Source organism: Trichechus manatus, unplaced genomic scaffold (genome assembly GCF_000243295.1).
Source record: "Trichechus manatus latirostris isolate Lorelei unplaced genomic scaffold, TriManLat1.0 scaffold00056, whole genome shotgun sequence".
Taxonomy (NCBI): domain Eukaryota; kingdom Metazoa; phylum Chordata; class Mammalia; order Sirenia; family Trichechidae; genus Trichechus; species Trichechus manatus.
The window spans coordinates 15,557,874-15,577,480 of NW_004443992.1; the positions used below are offsets into that span (position 1 = coordinate 15,557,874).

Here is a 19,607-nt window from a genome sequence, read left to right on the forward strand (position 1 = left end):
GCTGCAAATAACAGAACACCCAATTACGCTAGCTTAAACAGTGTGAGTTTATTTTGCTCCCATTACAAGAAGTTTGAAGGTAGAAAGTTGCTGGCATTGGTTCAGGGGCTTGACTACATCAAGGCTAGCATCTCTGAAATTTTCCTGGCCTTTCTCTCATACTGTTACCTCTTGGTTATAAAATGGTTGAAATAAGTGGGAATCGAGGCAATGGCCAAAGCTCCCTTTCATCAGGAAGGCAAAAGCTTTTCCAGAACCATCCTTGCCTCCTCCCCATCGGTATTCCTCCACTTATGTTTCAAAAGAATGCCATGTCACCTCAGTGGCAAGGAAGTCTGGCAGAGACTTGTTAACTTTTGTATGCAATTTTAGGGAATTTGCAAACATTCCAAAGTCCATCATGGTACCCAGGTTCAGAATCCCTGATTTAAAAAGTGGGTCCCACTATCTGTGAACCTTTTTCAGTTTTCAGATCCTCACTCTCCAGAGAAAAACTGGTATCTGAACAGATTTCTAATACTCCGGTTTGAAGAAGGAAGTTGTTCAAAGGCCATAGAATCAAACGAGATAATGTATTATGAAAGTGTTTTACAAAGTGTCATGTTCTGCTTAATGTGAAGGCATATTCTATTGTGATTATTTTTGTTGTTGTTGCCTATGGGTCACACTTCTTGATTGCCACTTGTACAGTGAGCGTGTATATGTGTGTATGTACATAAAAGTATAAAATAAAAGTAGGACAAAGGAAAAGAACACACAGAAAATATATTTTTATTAGGTTCCAGGTTGAGAAACGATGAAGGAGAACATCTTTCAATAGAAATCTATGGCTCTTCTCAAAGAGCCCACCTTGGCCCTCATGAGCCCCCAGTTGTGAGACCGCCTTATTCCCCTGGCCTCAGCAGGTACTGCTGCCTCTGGTAGTTGGGTATCTCATAGAGGCCCCAGCAGCCCTCCAGGCACATTAAGGGAGGAGATCTCACCGAAGTGGGAGCGGTCCTGAAGAGAGAAACAGTCCTCAGTGAACTCTGTCATCTAGCCCCTGTAATCTTCCCTCTCATAGCGTCTGATCCTGTGAGACCAACCTGGCAAACCTAGCGATGGAAAGAGGAGAAAAACAAACCATGAAATGATTGCAACAAATTAGTGCAGTCCAGCTTGGTAAGGACCGACTCAAGCCATTTGGAAATATATGGCAAAAGTTAATTAATTCTGAATATTTATGAACTCCCTATTTCCAAGGGAGCGATTCAGTACCTTTTCAATATCATAAAGTGTGAGACGAAGCATTAAGAAGGAAATCTCACTCTTTACTAAATTAAGATACTTGCCAGGATGAACTACCTCCTATGCTCAATATACTACAGAGAAACATAAATCTTTAACAGCTTATTGCTATTTTTGCCATTTTAAGGAAAAAATTTTAATTTTTCAAGGATGTGTGTTTGTACAATAAAGCCATTTTATGTATTAAATAACCCGATGTAGACTTTAAAATAAATCTTGGAATATCAAGAACCTGAATATTTCTCTTTCCATGGAAAGCAAAGTTAAATAGTGTAACATCTTAGGTCTTTTCAGAAAACAATTGATTCTCATTCAATAGTTTATGAGTAGCATGAGGGAAAATAGAAATAGAAAAATCATTCAGCTAAGGACTAACTTTTCATAAAAACAGCAGCATATATCAAATCTATGTGATACAATTGTAAAATCTCTCTGTGTCGCTCTCTGCTGAGGGAAAGTACTTTTAATTGTGTGCTGTTGTTCGCCGCGGTAGAGTCGACGCCGACTCACGGCAACCCTACCTATAACAGAAAATGTTGCCAGGTCCTGCACCATCTTCATGATATTTGATCTGTTTGAGCCCATTGTTGTGGCTATTGTGTCAATCCATCTCATTGAGGGTTTCCCTGGCTTTCACTCACCCTCTGCTTTACCAACAAGGTGTCCTTTTCTAGGGATTGGGAAAACCAAAATGTGCAAGTGAGGGAACAAAAAACGGAAAGAGTATTTCAAAAAATTACCCTTGCCAGACATAAAGTGATACTCGTGAAGAATGTGCCTCTTAGACAAGTAGATATAAGAGACCAAAGGGGCGGCTTCTGTCCAGAGGTGAGAGGGGAAGGCAGAGAGAGTTAGGAGCTGGTTGAGTGTTCATGGGGAATTAGGGGCGGAGGGGAGGAGTGTGCTGTCGCAGAATGGGGTGAGCAGTTGGGGTCTCATGACAATGTATGTAAAAAAAAAATTCTGTATGGGAGACTAACTTGAAATGTAAACTTCACTTAATTACATCAATTAAAAAAAAATTACTCTTGCCAAAGTTTCCTTTTAACCCTGTATTCTCAGTAACTACCACACAACTTATTATATAAATGTATTTATAGGCCTGGAAGAGAATAGTTTGATGAACTGAAAAGAACACTGGAGCGGAAGATGACTGTTGTGACCAGCCTCTTTCACAAATAATTATTCACAGTCCTATGTTGGCCCATGGAAGCGTTTTGTCTTATCTTTGGCTCATAAGTCTTTGTAAGTCAATATTTATTAATTAAATGCCAACTATGTGCAATTTGATTATCGCAATTCTTTAGTTTCTGGCTTCTAGTTTTCTATTATGTAAAGTTACGTGTTTGCAAAGTTAAATACCATTACATAGTGGAAAATAAGTAGCCAACAACTGAAGAACAGAAATCATCATTTTGCTCAGAGTTATTTCTGAGTTGAAGATTCTGTGGGCAGAGTGTTAATTGATGAAAACAGTGAAGTATGAGCAAGAACAGGAATGCAGAGCCCCAGACAGCAAGATGGATGGAATGATTCTGGGAATATAGAACTCGAGGAACCCTAGAAGAGCATGGTGGGCTATCTGTGAGGGCTACTACCTCAGATGACATACAGTTAACAACTGAAATTCAGGATACTTCTGGAGGACCAAAACACGGGGACTTTGGGCTTGGACTTTTTTATTGCCTGGAGGAAGAAACAGAGGAAAAACCAGAGAGCTGAAAAATAAAGGTCCTGGGCCAAAATGAGGATTGATTTCAATGCTCTGCAGAAACTTCCAGGAGTGACAAGTGTGAGACCTAAGCCCTCAGTTGTACTTAGTGTTTTATGATTGGCATACCTGAACCTAAGTTATGACCTGAGAATCCTTATACCAGTAGCACAGAAACAGAACCATGGACAAGTTACCTGGAATGACTGATGGGGACTGATCTTTGAAGGGGGCACTAAGAGATAAGGAACAGACACAACTGTCCTGAGCTCTAGTCCAGGTAGTAACAACTTCTCAACCCCGAAATAGCCAGGAGGTTTCAAACAGAAATGATGGCAGAAAAGATGAGTTCAGTTTAGGGTTTTGCTACATATAGGATCAATAAATTGTGTAGCTGATATAACTGTCAGTCTACAAAGTGAAGTATAAAAGAAATACTGCTTTCTTTATTTTCTACAACGCGAGCTAGTTTATGAATATCAGCCCTCATTCTACTTAACAGAAGGAGAATTTTAACTTTAGTGATAGTCAGAGTTTCCTCTTCTCACTTCTGTAGGGTCTGTGGTAAGGCTCTGTGGGCTTATAAGTGCCAAGGTATTTCGTGGGGGGAGAGAATTCATAGATAATTACTGTGATGTCAGTTGTTGGTGGCTCTCCCTAGCTTTCAAGCCAAGTTTAGGAATAAGAATCCTCCTTGAGCTTGACAAACTTGAGGTCTGTGGATGTGAAGATGTATTTTGTTTGGCTGGCACAGTATTGAGATGTTTTTTGTAATGTTTTAGTCTGGTGCATGCTTTCTGTAGTTCACTGTAATTCACATCACTCTCTGTCATCTTAAAGGAGGTTGTTCTACTTATTTATATGATTTCCCTGGTCCCTGAAGGCATTGAACTGTAACCCTAAATAAGAGTTTTCTAATTCTGCTCAGTGTCTATCATTTTTTCGTTGAGTGAAAAAGCTATATATCAAAGCAAAGTTTAGAGCTATTCTTTCATGATATGAACCATGCTTAATTAGGGATTTTGTATCTTGAGGGTTAAAAGGTCCTTTTGTAAGTGTCTTTTCTTTTATAAAATATAAAAATATAGTATAATATAGATAGTGCTTAGTTTTTATTTTTGTTGTTTGTTTTTAATTTTACTTTGTTTTTGTTTATTGTTGTGGTTTAAGTGAAAGTTTATATTTCAAGTTAGTTTCTTATACAAAAATTCATGCATACATTGTTATGCGACCCTAATTGCTCTTCCTATACTGTAACAGCACACTCCTCCTTTCCACCCCTGATTTCCCATGTCCATTCAACCAGCTCCTAACCTCTCTGCTTTCTCATCTCACCTCTGGACAGAAGCTGCCCATTTAGTCTCATGCATCTACTTGAGCTAAGAAGCACACGCTTCACGAGTATCATTTAATGTCCCACAGTCAAGCCCAATCTTTGTCTGAAGAGTTAGCCTAGGGAATTGTTTTAGTTCTGGGCTGATAGAGAATCCGGGAGCCATGCTTTCTGGGGTTCCTACAGTCTCAGTCAGACCATTACGTCTGGGCTTTTTACTAGAATTTGAATTCTGCACCCGACTCCTGCTCCATCAGGGACTCTCTGTTGTGTTCCCTGTCAGGGCAGTCATTGGTGTTTTTAAACTTAAATGTCCCTGCTTGGCAAATTGAAATTGACAATCTTATGTTGGTCCCCTCTTAAAGAAAATTGGTCTGGGAAATCTAAAATATTAGGAATCACTTGATTTAAAAAATGTGAAAAATGCAGTGAGTATTTTTTTGGGAGGTGTTCATTATAATACCTCAAAATCCTTTCTTAGAATTGTTTCAGAAATTATTCCTTTATAGAACGCCCCACATTAGGACCAGTATAAACCAAAAAAACCCAAACCCATTGCCATTGAGTCAATTCCGACTCATAGTGACCCTACAGGATGGAGTAGAACTGCCCCATAGAGTTTCCAAGGAGCATCTGGTGGATTCAATTTTGACTAGCAGCCATAGCTCTTAACCACTGCGCCACCAGGGCTTCCAGGACCAGCATAGCAGTTAAAAATATCAAACAAACCTGAGCTAGAGTCCCATCCTTGCTCTTACTAGTTATGGGAACCTGGGCAGGTATTGTAAACAATAGGCTTTGTTTGTCCAGTGTTGAAGCTGCTTCTATGATTTGAGCTAATTTTTTCACCTTCAAACTAATGTTCTTCATTAAATACAGCTTTTACTATAAAACTGCCATACTCTTCTTTTGCCACAATATTTTCATTTAAAATGATGTGATATTATTCAAGTATCTTTATCCCTATCTGCCATCCCTGTCATTAACTATCATTAAGTTTTTTGTTCTCAGCACTTTTTACTAAAGACATATGATTCACCAGTAAACACACAAAACTGACTAGAAAAGTATTGGAATCTGGTTCCTCAATATTTCTCTTTTGGAGTTCTAAAGAAGAGAAAGGCCATCTTGTGTGGCATGGCAAGCTCACTGTAATTTTGCATGAGAAAATGAAAAAGAAAAATCATTTACAAAATGTTTTGATTATTATTAGAATTTACATTCCTTAGGAGATTTATGGAGGAGCCTTGGTAGTGCAGTGGTTAAGTGCTCAGCTGCTAACCAAAAGATTGGCAGTTCGAACCCACCAGCCACTCTATGGAAGAAAGATGTGGTAGCCTGCTTCCGTAAAGATTACAGCCTTGGAAACCTTATGGGGCAGTTCTACTCTGTCCTACAGGATTGCTATGAGTTGGAATAGACTCTACGGCAATGGGTAGGAGATTTATATGTGAGTCTCAAGCACTTTTGGCACAGGAAACAGGGAATGCTTTTAGTTCTGGATCATTGTTAAAATTTCCCCCAAAGAATGAGAGGGACATTGGAAGATTCATTTGGCCCATACCCCAAGCCCAGTGGACTGAAGAAATTATGATCTTCTTCAATGTGACTTTAAACTTAAGGCCTAATTTTTTTTTCAGTTAAAGGACTTTCTGTTTGTGATACACCACATCATGCAAGTCTATTTAAAATATTAATGTGCATCTCTTATTAATTTATTTAAATTAGCTGGGCACCATTATAGCTATTAGTTTATACACTTCACATAGCCTTCAGGCCAGGGGCTATACTGGCCAACCAGTGCATCCCAGTCAGGAGCCATGTCAGAAGAGGAAGGAGGGTCTTTCACTTCATACAAAAGTATGGCAATGACTTACAGCAGCCCTGGCATTAAGTTATATAATACTGTGCTTGAAAGTAAGTAAAACTACAACTCCTTGGGAATGAAGAACACCAAAGACACAAGGAAAATATTAGCCCAAGAGACAGAAAGTGCCACATAAACCAGAGACTCCATCAGCCTGAGACCAGAAGAACTAAATGGTGCCCAACTACCACCAATGACAGCCCTGACGGGGAACACAACAGAGAGTCCCTGACAGAGCCAAAGAAAAGTGAGGTACAAAACTCAAATTCTAGTAAAAAGACCAGACTTAATGATCTGAATGAGACTGGAGGGACCCCAGAAGACATGGCCCCCGGATTCTCTGTTAGCCCAAAACTAAAACCATCCAAAGCCAACTCTTCAGGCAAAGATTAGACTGGACTATAAAACATAAAATGATGCTCATGAAGAGTGTGCTTCTTAGCTCAAGTAGATGCATGAGACTAAATGGGCAGCTCCTGTCTGGAGGCAAAATGAGAAGGCAGAAAGGGGACAGGAGCTGGTTGACTGGACACGGGAAGTCTGGGGTGGAAAGGAGGAATGTGCTGTCACATTATAGGGAGAGAAACTAAGGGTCACATAATGTGTGTACAAATTTTTGTGTGAGAAACTAACTTGAACTGTAAACTTTCACTTAAAGCACAATAAATTAAAAAGAAAAGAAAACAAAAAAACCCCGACAACTCCTTGAATATGGGCTAATCATGCTATTCTCCAAGCTGAGTTTCCCCTCAACCACTCAACTGTGACTCTGTCTTTTGTGGCTTCCAACAACCTCTTGGGTCAGAAGGAAACTCTTTAGAATGTTGTTCAAGGCGCTGAGTTAAATGCCTCCCTTCTCACAAGTCACCTGCTCCCATTTCTCTAGCTTTGGCTTGCTTTTTCTTTCTCAAAGCTCATTACCGTTGAGTCGATTCAGACTCATAGCCACTCTATAGGACAGAGTAGAACTGCCCCATAGGGTTTCCAAGGCTGTAATCTTTACGGAAGCAGACTGCCACATCTTTCTCTCATGGATAAGCTGGTGGGTTTGAACCACAGATCTTTCGGTTAGCAGATGAGTGCTTAACCACTGCACCACCAGGGCTCACTTTTTTCTTTCTCAGATAGGCTATATAATCCCCCAACCCCACTTCTGAACCTTGTAAGACTCACTCTGCTTCTTGAACAGCCCCCATCCCCATTCACTCTTCAACCTTTAACGGGGAGTAGTTACAGGTGAGTGAATTTGCACACAATAGAAGAAAAACAGAAGTCAACAATTGCCAACTATGCAGACTAAATACTTTATTAGATTCCAAAATGAGAAAATGGTAGTGTTAACCTATTTTTAGTATAAATCCACCACCCTCTGCAAAGAGCCTGCCTTAGCATCCACAGCCCCCCAGTCCTGATACCGCCTGTACTCTCGCGGCCTCAGCAGGTACTGTCGCCCACTGTAGTTGGGCATTTCATAGAGGACCCAGCAGCCCTCCAGCACATGGAGGGAGCGGACCTCGCTGAGGTGGAATCGGTCCTGGAGGCAGGAGCAGTCTTCGAGCAGCTCCATCATGAGACCTTTGTAGTCGTCTCTCTCGAACAGCCGCATCCTGTGGGAGGCTGTCTGCTGGGTCAACAAAAAGAAAGAGGAGAAGCAAATGAGCCTCTTCCAGAATTTACACGCCGAAACCACAGATGAACTTGATAGGTTGGGGCATGGGCTTGTCAATGTGAACATAGAGACTCTGAGATTCCTGTGAATGCTGTGTGTGGATCTGTTTCTTTCTTTTTATAATTTATTTTACTTTTTGTTGTTGTTGAGAATATTCACAGCAGAACATACACCAATTCAACAATTTCTACACGTACAATTCAGTGATGGATCTGTTTCTTACTAAAAAAAAAACAAAAACCAAACCCTTTGCCGTCAAGTCGATTCTGGTTCACTGTGACCCTATGGGACAGAGTAGAGCTGCCCCATAGGGTTTCCAAGGAGTGGCTGGTGGATTCGAACTGCCAACCTTTGGTTAGCAGCCTGAACTCTTAACCACTGTGCCACCAGGGCTCAAATACTTGCATACTCATATTCTATTTCTCATTTAGGAGACAGAATTTTTTTTTTGCATTTTATTCTGCCCTTTTGATTTTGTATTGTTGATTGTTCTGAGAAGCACACTCCTCCCGGGTATTATTGTTCACTTTATAGGCCTGTCTATTGTTTGGCTGAAAGGGGATCTCCAGTAGTGGGTTCTGTTCCAGGCTTGAAAGGTGCCTAAGGGCTGTAATCTAGGGGTTCCATCAATCTCAATCAGACCAGTAAGTCTGATCTTTTATATGAATTTGAATTTTGTTCTTCGTTTTTCTCCAGCTCTGTCCGGGACCTTCTATTGTGATCCCAATCAGAGCCTTTGGTAGTGGTAGCTGGGCACCTCTAGTTCTTCTGGTTTCAGGCTAGTGAAGGCTGTGGTTCATGTGGTCCATTAGTTCTTTGGATTAATTGTTTAGGAAATGGAATTTTTAAGAGGTTCAAACTCTGGGTTAAAATTCATCAAGAACTCAAATATCTTGATTCCTAATTCCCTGTGCTAACTCAGACCTCTATTTTGGGGGAAATGTGAATAATTTATTTGATTAGTATTTTTTAGTATGAGTGTTATCTCCCTAAAAATAAACAAACGTACCACATTTATATCTATGCATAAATTAGTTACAAAAATGAGATTTTAAAAATCACATACATTAGTAGAAAATTGGTTTAAATGGCCACTTGGAATCAGAATTGAACTGATTTTCCAAATAAAGGAAAAATCCTAAAGCTGGACTCTACCTTTGAGTAGACTATCGGAATCGACTCAACGGCAACGGGTATATTAGCAATAGAGTTTTCAATTCTTCCCAGTCCACGGTGGACCCTATCTAATTCATTTATTAGAGATTTCTTTACTACAGAAAAAATTAATTTGTTAGAAATACTGCCTTTTTTTGCCCAACTAACTTCCCACTTGCAAGTTTTATTTTATACAGCATTATAACATTACATTTGTTATGGATAACTTTCAATTGTCCTAATGGTAGCAAAAATTAAAAATAAAACTGATTCTTCCTTAAGGGAATTCTTCCTTAGATTCTCCACTGTTTTTGTGAATGTATGTATCTGTGCTTCGGCAAGTATCTAAAGCCCTCCTGACCCTCTGTTGTTTTTAAAGGACAACCTCCCCTAACTCTAACCACAGTCAATACAGTGAGGATACTCAGGCCCCATGAGTGAAACCAAGCAGAACTCACATAGGGGATCAGACAGCAGGAGCGAACGGAGTCGCTAAGGCCCATCCACTGCTGGTAGTCAGGGTACTCGCCCTGGTGCAGGAAGTACTGTTGCCCCTGGTAGTTGGGGCGCTCATAGAGCATCCAGCAACCGCTGTCCACTCGGATGGAGTTGCAGCGACTAAAGAAGGTCTGCAGGTTAGGACAGTCACTGCTGCACTCATAGCAGAGACCCTGAAAGCCCTGATCCTCATAAAAGGTGATCTGCAAAGGAAAGATAATTCCAAATTATCACTTGAAGTCAGTAGACCTTCTTGCACACAATGAAAGAAAACAGAAGTCAGCAATTGCCAGCAACTGTTGTTGTGTGCCATGGATTCGATTTTGACTTACAGGGACCCTACAGGACAGAATAGAACTGCCCCCAGGGTTTCCTAGGCTGTAACCTTTAAGGGAGCAGATTGCCAGGTCTTTCTCCCATGGAGCTGCTGGGTGAGTTCGAACCCTGACCTTTTCAGTTAGTAGCCAAGCTCTTAACCATTGGGCCTCCAGGGCTCCTTAGACCTTGTATTAAAAAGAAAAAAAAAAAGAAACAAACAAAAAAACACCCATTGTTGTCTAGTCGATTCTAACTCATAGCGACCCTAGAGAACAGAGTAGAGCAGGCCCCATAGGGTTTTGAAGGCCGTAAATCTTTATGGAAGCTGACTGCCACATCTTTCTCCCATGAGGCAACTGGCGGGTTCCAAATGCCGATTTTTTTCAGTTAGCAACAAGTGCTTAAACACTGCAAAACCAGGGCTCCCTAGACATTGTATAGAAGCCACTTTTTTGGTTGTTTGTTTTCGTTTTTTTCCTTTCTTTCTGTCTAACTGGTGTTCTGCTCACCTTTCCCATGGCTGGTTGACAGAGATGATGTGAGTGCAGTGTGACCGGCCGGCGGCGGCAGCAGCAGCGGTTCTATATAGCCGGACGGCTGCTGCGTTGGCAAGAACAACACAAAAGGGGGCCCGCCTGGTGAGTAAGGGGATTTTATGGATCCCTTTTACTTGCTGAATTCAGTGGAAATAACTGTTGATTTTGCCTTTATTCTCTAGTACATTCTAATGCTGTCCTGTATGGGCTGTTATGATGAGTCTTTAGAGTTGCTTTTATTTGGATTCTTAGTGTTCTCTAAATTTATCAGGACATCAGGCTGAACTTTTGACCTGAAATTCATGTCTCAACATATATGATTCAATTATACTCTGTACATTTTCTGGAGAAAATTTATGTCATTTTAGAAGTGCCCCAGAGTTCCAGAGAAGCTGCCCGTGAAGTTGAATGCGGCAAGTGCTAACTAATTTTTTTGATGATAGAGACCACTCTATCTTAAAATTTCTTTCTTTACACGATTTACCACTCCAGGGCAGGAGAAATCTAGCTTCTGACCTTTGCTAGGCCTTACTGCCTTGACCCAATGCTTTAATAGCTATTAACTTTCACTTTGGTGGGTGCACTTCATTTAACTGGAAATCAGCACCTAGTGATCAATTTGTGATAAGAACCACACATTAATCCATTGAGTTGAGTTGATTTTGAATCATACTGACTCTACAGGACAAAGTAGAACTGCCCTGTAGGGTTTCCAAGGCTATAAATATTTATGGAAGCAGACTGCCACATCTTTATCCCACGGAGAAGATACTAGGTTTGAACAACCGACCTTTCAGTTAGCAGCTGAGTGCTTAACCACTGTGCCACCAAGGTTCCTGAGCAGTGTATTGCTTTGTAGGTTGTTTCCCTCTTCCCAGAGGTTTGGGAGGCAGTAAAGCTTCATAAGCTGCCTGGGCTCAGGATGACCATTTAGTAGCTGCATGAACTTGGCAAGCCACATAACCTCTCAGAGCTTCAATTATTTCATGATACTTATCTCATGGGAAACAGTGCAATGAATGAGAAAGAAAGAAAGAAAAAAAAAGCAGCCTCTAACATTTGGAAGTTGGACTAGCACTCACAGTTAGGCCATTTATTCTCCCAATTAAAAACAAAACGCATTGCCATCGAGTCAATTTTGACTCATAGTGATTCTGTAGGAGAGGGTAGAACTGCCCATAGGGTTTCCAAGGAGCAGCTGGTGGATTCAAACTGCCAATCTTTTGGTTAGCAGCCCTGGCTCTTAACCACTGCATCACCAGGGCTCCTAATTAGATATAAGCAATCTCACAGAATACCAACATCAAACCATGTTACTCTGAGACCATGATGAAGACTACAGCCTTCAGTATGGATTACACCTCACCATAAAGAAAACAAAAATCCTCATACTGGACCAATAAGCAACATCATGAAAAACAGATAAAATACTGAAGTTGTCAAGGATTTCGTTTTACTTAGACCCACAATAAACAATGCACAATCAATGTCCATGGAAGCAGCAGTCAAGAAATCAAACGACGAATTGCAATGGGCAAATCGGCTGCAAAAGACCTCTATAAAGTATGGAAATGCAAAGATGTCGCTGTGAGGACTAAGGTGTACCTGACCCAAGCCATGATATTTTCAATTGCTCATATGCATGCGAGAGCTGGACAATCAACAAGGAAGACCAAAGAAGATTTGAAGTCTTTGAATTATGGTGTTGGCGAAGAATATTGAACATAACATGGACTGCCAGAAGGATGAATAAGTCTGTCTTGGAAGAAGTATAGCCAGAGTTCTCCTTGGAATCAAGGATGGCAAGACTTTGTCTCACATACTTTGGACAAGATATCGGGAGGGATCAATCCCTGGAGAAGGACATCATGCTTGGTAAAATAGTTGTTGTTGTTGTTAGGTGCTGTCAGGTCAGTTCTGACTCATAGCAACCCTATGTACGACAGAATGAAACACTGCCAGGTCCTGCACCATCCTCACAATCTTTGTTATGCTTGAGCCCATTGTTGCACCCACTGTGTCAATCCATCTCGTTAAGGGTCTTCTTCTTTTTCTCTCACCCTTTACTTTACCAAACGTGATGTCCTTCTCCAGGGACTGATCCCTTCTAACAACATGTCCAAAGTATGTGAGACATAGTCTCACCATCCTTGCTTTTAACGAGCATTTGGTTAGTACTTCTTCCAAGGCAGATTTGTTCGTTCTTTTGGCAGTCCATGGTATATTCAATATTCTTTGTCAACACCAAAATTCAAAGACGTCAATTCTTTGGTCTTATTCATCGTCCAGCCTTTGCATGCATATGAGGTGATTGAAAACACCATGGCTTGGGTCAGGCGCACCTTAGTCTTCAACGTGAAGTAAAGTGTCAGTGAAAAGAGGCAGTCCCTTGACGAGATAGATTGACATAGTGGCTACAACAATGGGCTCAAACATAGCAATGATTGTAAGGATGGCGCAGGACCAGGAAGGGTTTCTTTCTGTTGTACTTAGGGTTGTTATGAGTCGAAACCAACTCGACAGCACCTAACAACAACAACAACATGATGAAATGAGACAAAATAAGGCCACTTCATAATTTTGTTTAAGCATAGAAAAAAACAAAGTCAGTAGGTCACCCACAAAATACCAAACATCCCTCTCTTGGCCAAACTGATCAACTGCTACTTCTTTATCAATCACAACTTTATCCTTGTTCTAGTCCCTCCTTCCTATAGATAAGATTTAAGAGATACTCAATCATAAAATAACCCCTGTTTTCTGACAACACACATTCTAGAGTGAACCCCTGCCTTTTTTATATTTACCCAATCAAAGTATACCCTAAATCCTTAACCCTTTCCAGCACCAACTCTAGGGGGTAGTGAGATCCTGTAGGGCATCCCTCCTCCCATTCCAGGCCTGGATGGTATCTTTACCTCAGACCCTCTTCTTTCTTTGAGGTCCCAGTGTTCATTCTATGGAGAGGAGGAAGGGAAGGAGTAAGGGATAGAATTAGGGATTAGTTTGGGCATAATCTCCTCCCCAGACCACTCGCCACTGTTGACTTTCTGTAGGGATTAGAGGAGAGGCACCATCCTCTTGTACCTCAGGAGGGGAAGCAACTAATTCTCAAGAAGAAAGACTTGATTAAAGAGATCCAGAGTCTTAGATTCCTAGTGCTGCCATAACAAAATACCACAAAGTAGTGGCTTTAAAGAACAGAAATTTATTTTCTCCCAGTTCTGGAGGCTGGAAGTCTGAATTCAGGGCATAGGCAGGGCTAATACTCTCTCTCAAACTTTGTTCCTAGCTTCATCTCATCTCTCCTACTCTTTTCCTCCAATCCAATGTCCTCACGCACCTATTTTTAATTTCCTTATGATATTGTAATATGTTAGTAGCTACTTTAATTTTCAAAAATAAATATAACAAACATACAGTCAAACAAACTTCTCAGGAAAACTTCAGTTCTTTATTTTCCACCTAGTATATTCTCTACATATAGTGATAATACATTACTTCCTATTAAAATGATGTGAGGTTGAGTTTCCCCGTGTGCATGTAGTTTTGGTGAATATCCTGAAATTCTTCTTCAAGCATATAGAGCAGAAAGACAGTGAATTTATATTTGGACTGTAAATATCATGGAAGAATGGGATATCGGAAATCGAATTGGGAGAAAAAGGGTGGTGGCTTTGAGAAGGATACAGAGTGGAAGAGGTGAGAATGCACCAGTTTATTTATTTGTTTGTTTATGGAGGTAAGGTAAAAGTGCAAATAATGAGAACAGCTTTCCTCATCAGTGAAGATTTGGACTATATAGGGAAGATATCTGATGGTGATAACCTGGAGGGACAAGTTGAGGTGTTTCAATAAGCACTAATTCAACATTGTAGTTACAAATATGTCTGTAAAGGTCTAATTACAAATGAATCTAGCCCAATTGAATGGAACATTTCTTTGAGCCTACATACTTCAGCTGTTAAAAGAGTACTGGAAATAATATTTTTCATAAGAGTTTGCTTTTCATCTTGAAAACACATGTTCTTGTGTTTGACCAAATGCCATGATTGCTTTTGAATGCTTAATAGATTGCAAGAAAGACAGGACTCTATTAGTGCCAGAAACACAAGCTCAATGTTTTAATAGATTCTAAAGGAGAAAAATGGAGAATTTAAACATTTCAGTAAATATCCATGGCTCGTCTAAAAGAACCAACTTTGGCATTCATGGCCCCCCAGTCAAGATATCTCCTGTACTCCCCCGGCCTCAGCAGGTACTGCCGCCCCCGGTAGCTGGGCAGCTCATAGAGGACCCAGCAGCCCTCCAGCACGTTGAGGGAGTGGATTTCATTGAGGTGGAAGCGGTCCTGAAGAGAGAGACAGTCATCTGTGACTTCTGTCATTTGTCCTCTGAATTCCTCTCTCTCGTATATCTTCATTCTGTAAGTGCCGGAGTGCTGAGGTGGCAGACAAGAAAGAAGAAGTCAATGAACAAAAATAGAGAGAGATTACCTCCCTGCCCACTCCTGGCCAGAAGTTCTCTTAAGCCCAGGTTTGCTTCTGAAACAACCATGTTGCAGACTTAAGGAGATTGTCCTCCCCTGATCACCCATCTTAGTGAGTCTAATGATTCACGGCAAAGCTAAGAACAGACCTCAGGGGTCCTTCAGCTCCTAACCACAAACCTCTGGTCCTTGTGAATTAAGATTTGCTTAAATAAAATTTATGACATCTCTTTAGTGTCTATTAGAGAAAGTCCTTTTGAAAGGAGAAAAGTGAGAGTCATTGGAAAATTATCATCAGCTATATTACCTTTGTTCAGGAGATAATCTTAAAACCTTAAAGCAAAAACATCCCCTGAAGTCTCCTTAAAACCAAACAATAATTTAGCTTATCAAGTACAAACGTCTGCCTTGAGCATTATGCTCTTTTGAAAACTATCTTTATGGAATCAAATTAACAGCAGCAACTCAAAACATTACATAAGAACTTCAGGAGGTAGAGAACTTATGTTAATGGTGATGAAAAACTCAGAAAAGGAAGTGAGAGTGTTTATACAACTGGAAGAATGTAATCATTGTCACTAAATGGTACATGTAGAAACTGTTGAATTGGTGTAGGTTTGCTATGTATATTCTCAAAAACAACAAAATAAATAAAATCATATAAATATTTAAAAAAGGAATTGTCTCGGTTATCTAGTACTGCTATAACAGAAATACCACATGTGGACGGTTTTAACAAAGAGAAATTCATTCTCTCACAGTCTAGGAGGCTCGAAGTCTGGATTCAGGGTAATGCTTTCTCTCTCTGTTGGCTCTGGGGGAAGGTCCTCGTCATCAATCTTCTTCCCCTGGTCTAGGAACTTCTCAGCAAAGGGACTCTGGGTCTAAAGGATGTGCTTCCCTCCTGGTTCTTCATCCTTGGTGGCATGAGGTCTCCCTGTCTCTCTGCTTGCTTCTGTCTTTTATATCCCAAAAGAGATTGCCTCAAGATACAACCTAATCTTGTAGATTGAGTTCTGCCTCATTAACATAACTACCTCTAATCCTACCTCACTGTCATCATAGAGGTAGGATTTACAACACATAGGAGAATCACATCAGATGACAAAATGGTGGACAATCACACAACATCGGCAATCATACTCTAGCCAAGTTGACGCACATTTTGGGGTGACAAAATTCAATCCATAACAGGGATCAAAATTGAGTTATTTTCTGTAAGACTACTGTGAGGATTTTCATGGACACTATGGGACATGCTGCTTCCATGGATGTTGATTGTGGATCCGAGTAAAATAAAATCCTTGACAACTTCAACATTTTCTCTGTTTATCATGATGTTGCTTATTGGTCCAGTTGTGAGGATTTTTGTTTTCTTTATGTTAAGGTGTAATCCATACTGAAGGCTGTAGTCTTTGCTTTTCATCAATAAGCGCTTCAAAGTCCTCTTCACTTTCAGTAAGCAAGGTTGTGTCCTCTGCATATTATAGGTGTTAATGAGTCTTCCTCCAGTCCTGATGCTGCATTTTTGTTCATATAGTCCAGCTGCAAAAGACTTCTTTAAAGTGTTAAAAAGCAAAGATGTCACCTTGAGGACTAAGTTGCCCCTGACCCAATCCATGGTATATTCAATTGCCTCATATGTGTGTGAAAGCAAGACAATGAATAAGGACGACCGTAGAAGAATTGAGGCATTTGAATTATGGTATTGGGGAAGAATATTGGATATACCATGGACTATATGAACAAAAATGCAGCAGACTATCAGAAGAACGAACAGTTCTGTCTTGGAAGAAGTACAGCCAGAATGCTCCTTAGAAGCAAGGATGGCAAAACTTTATATCATGTACTTTGGACAGTTATCAGGAGAGACTAGTCTCTCGAGAAGGACATCGTGCTTGGTAAAGTAGAGGATCAGTGAAAAAGAGGAAGACCCTCAATGAGATGGACTGATACAGTGGCTGAAACAATGGGGTCAAACATACCAACAATTGTGAGGATGGAGCAAGTCTGGGCATATTTTGTTTTGTTGTACATAGGGTCCCTATGAGTCGGAACCAGCTTAGCGTCACCTAACAACATGGGACGCAGATTATTCAGCTCTTATAAAAATAAGATGGTGCCTGTCTTTATGTCTATTTTCATCACCTCAATTTCAGTTCAAATTGCAACCTGACTCTTGAGCTTGCTTACTGGACTCCTACCCCCAATTTATTAATTTTCCCCCAGCGGCAAGAATCCTCTTCATTAAACTCTGTTTTAATGACACATACCTCCCACATTCTTTTCTTCTAAGAACTCTGCAGTCACTCCCCAGAAAATATTGTACCTCAAAGTTCAGTTTTGGATCGTGGCCTTTATATGGATTCAGTTTGGTTCCCCCAAAATATGTATTGTAGATCTGGTGACACGTGGTTAAAGCACTTGGCTGCTAACTGGAAGGTCAGTGGTTCAAACCCACCAAGCTGCTCTGCAGGAGAAAGATGTGGCAGTCTACTTCTGTAAAGATTACAGCGTTGGAAACCCTATGGGACAGTTCTGTTTTGTCCTATAGGGTCCCTGTGAGTCAGAATTGACTCTATAGCAATGGGTTTTTTTTGTTTGTTTGTTTATACCTGTGGTTATAATCCCATTTGGGAATGAGTTTTCTTTGTTATGCTAATGAGGAAGTATTAGTATAGGCTATGTCTTAAGTCAATCTCTTTTGCAGACTAAGCAAGCAACCAGGCAAGCAAGCAGTGATGGGGGAACATAGATGCCAGCCAGGCCACATGAAGATCAAGAAACTGAGGAGCAGAAGCTGAGAAGAGTCAAGGACCTTCCCCGAGAACTGACAGACAGAGAAACCCTTCCCCTAGAGTTGGCACCCTAAATTTGGACTTCCAGCCTCTTAAACAGTGAGAAAATAAATGTCTGTTTGTTAAGGTCACCCACTTGTGGTATTTCTGTTATAGCAGCATTTGATAACTAAAACAGTCTTCCTTCTAGTTTATACCTCAAAGTGAGCTAGTAGGAACTGACCACTAAATTAGAACTAGAAACCATACATAGGAGCCCATAGTCTCCAGGAAGAATAATCAAATGGGAAATAAGCGAAAGTATTTTTAATCACTTAAACAGTCCCAGATTGTATTTAAAATTTTGATGTGTTGGATTTCTAGGTTGAAATGGCCTGAAATGACCATTTGAGAAAATTACATCTCTTTGTATGTACAAAATTACATTTGTTACATATATATAACAAAATATTTGCCATTTCATTTGCCTTTTACGTGTACAGTGACATTAATTATGGTCACCATGTTGTGCACCCATCCCAACTATCCTTTGAAATTGCATCTTGAAAAGATGGTAATTTCAGTCTCTTCCATGTTCTCCTTTTTCTTAATTAGTCTTTTGGTCTTTTAATTTTTTAATTACATTTAACATATAAAGTTAGGGAACACATAATGAAAAGACAATACCACAGAGTTCACGAAAAAAGGCTCACACCTGAGGCACCACCTAGGCTGGGCTGCATGCATTAACGTCACTTCCACTTTCTACTGCTGTCTAATTGGACTATGTAGTTTAAGAATGATATTTTTAAATGACTTTCATTCCCAAAGGGATCCAAAACGAAGCCACACTCACCTGGGGGATGAGGTGGCAGGAGCGGATCGAGTCGTTAAGGCCCATCCACTGCTGGTAGTTGGGGTACTCGCCCCGGCGCAGGAAGTACTGGTGCCCCTGGTAGTTGGGACGCTCATAGAGCATCCAGCAACCGCTGTCCACCCGGATGGAGTTGCAGCGGCTGAAGTAGATCTGCAGGTTGGGACAGTCGCTGCTGCACTCATAGCAGTGACCCTGGAAGCCCCGGTCCTCATAGAAGGTGATCTGCAAAGGGAAGATAATCCCAAATTATCACTTGATTTCAATAGACCTTTTTGCACACAATGAAAGAAAAACAGAAGTCAGCAATTGCCAGCAATTGTTGTTGTATGCTGTACAGTCAATTTCCACTTATAGCAACCTTATAAGACAGAGTAGAACTGCCCCTAGGGTTTCCTAGACAGTAATCTTAAGGGTGCAGATCAGCAGATCTTTCTCCGGAGAAGCTGCTGGGTAGGTTCAAATCGATGACCTTTTGGTTAGTAGCTGAGCTCTTAACTGTTGAGCCTCCAGGGCTCCTTAGACCTTGTATTAAAAAATAAACAAAAAAAAACCCATTGTCGTACAGTCGATTCTGATTCATAGCAACCCTAGAAGACAGAGTAGAACTGCCCCACAGGGTTTCTAAGACTGTAAATCTTTATGGAAGCTGACTGCTACATCTTTCTCCTGTGGAGCAGCTGGTTGGTTTGGAACACCGAACTTTTCTCTTAGCAACTGAGCTCTTAAACAGTGCACCACCAGGGCTCCTTAGACCTTGTATAGAAGCTGTTTTTTTCTTTCCCCCCTTTCATTCTGTCTAGCTTGTGATCTGCTCACCTTTCCCATGGCTGGTTGACAGAGACGATGCCAGTGCAGTGTGACTGGCCGGCGGCAGCAGCAGCGGCTCTATATAGCCGGACGGCTGCTGCGTTGGCAAGAACAACACAAAAGGGGGCCCGCCTGGTGAGTAAGGGGATTTTATGGATCCCTTTTACTTGCTGAATTCAATGGAAATAACTGTTGATTTTGCCCTTATTCTCTAGTACATTCTAATTCTGTTTTGTATGGGCTATTCTGATGAGTCTTTAATGTTGCTTTTATTTGGATTCTT

General features: G+C 40.8%; 2 protein-coding genes across 4 annotated transcripts; both read right to left on the minus strand.

Moving 5' to 3' along the window:
- Nucleotides 1–7,478: 7,478 nt before the first annotated feature.
- LOC101359105 (gamma-crystallin C) lies at nt 7,479–10,356 on the minus strand. Of its 2 annotated transcripts, none has more exons than XM_004378284.1 (3): nt 10,348–10,356; nt 9,481–9,723; nt 7,479–7,819 (listed from the first exon to the last, which is right to left on the minus strand). In XM_004378284.1, the coding sequence occupies exons 1-3, from the start codon at nt 10,354–10,356 to the stop codon at nt 7,547–7,549; spliced, it is 525 nt and encodes a 174-aa protein (XP_004378341.1). In that variant the 3' UTR covers nt 7,479–7,546. The 2 variants fall into 2 exon arrangements, with proteins under 2 accessions (XP_004378341.1, XP_012411520.1); XM_012556066.1 differs by having other exon boundaries at nt 7,547–7,822.
- A 4,118-nt stretch (nt 10,357–14,474) lies between these two features.
- On the minus strand, nt 14,475–19,342 carry LOC101359368 (gamma-crystallin B). Of its 2 annotated transcripts, none has more exons than XM_004378285.1 (3): nt 19,334–19,342; nt 18,497–18,739; nt 14,475–14,815 (listed from the first exon to the last, which is right to left on the minus strand). In XM_004378285.1, exons 1-3 carry the CDS (start codon nt 19,340–19,342, stop codon nt 14,540–14,542), a joined length of 528 nt encoding a protein of 175 aa, XP_004378342.1. In that variant the 3' UTR covers nt 14,475–14,539. The 2 variants fall into 2 exon arrangements, with proteins under 2 accessions (XP_004378342.1, XP_012411518.1); XM_012556064.1 differs by having other exon boundaries at nt 14,540–14,815; nt 18,491–18,739.
- Between the last annotated feature and the right edge of the window lie 265 nt (nt 19,343–19,607).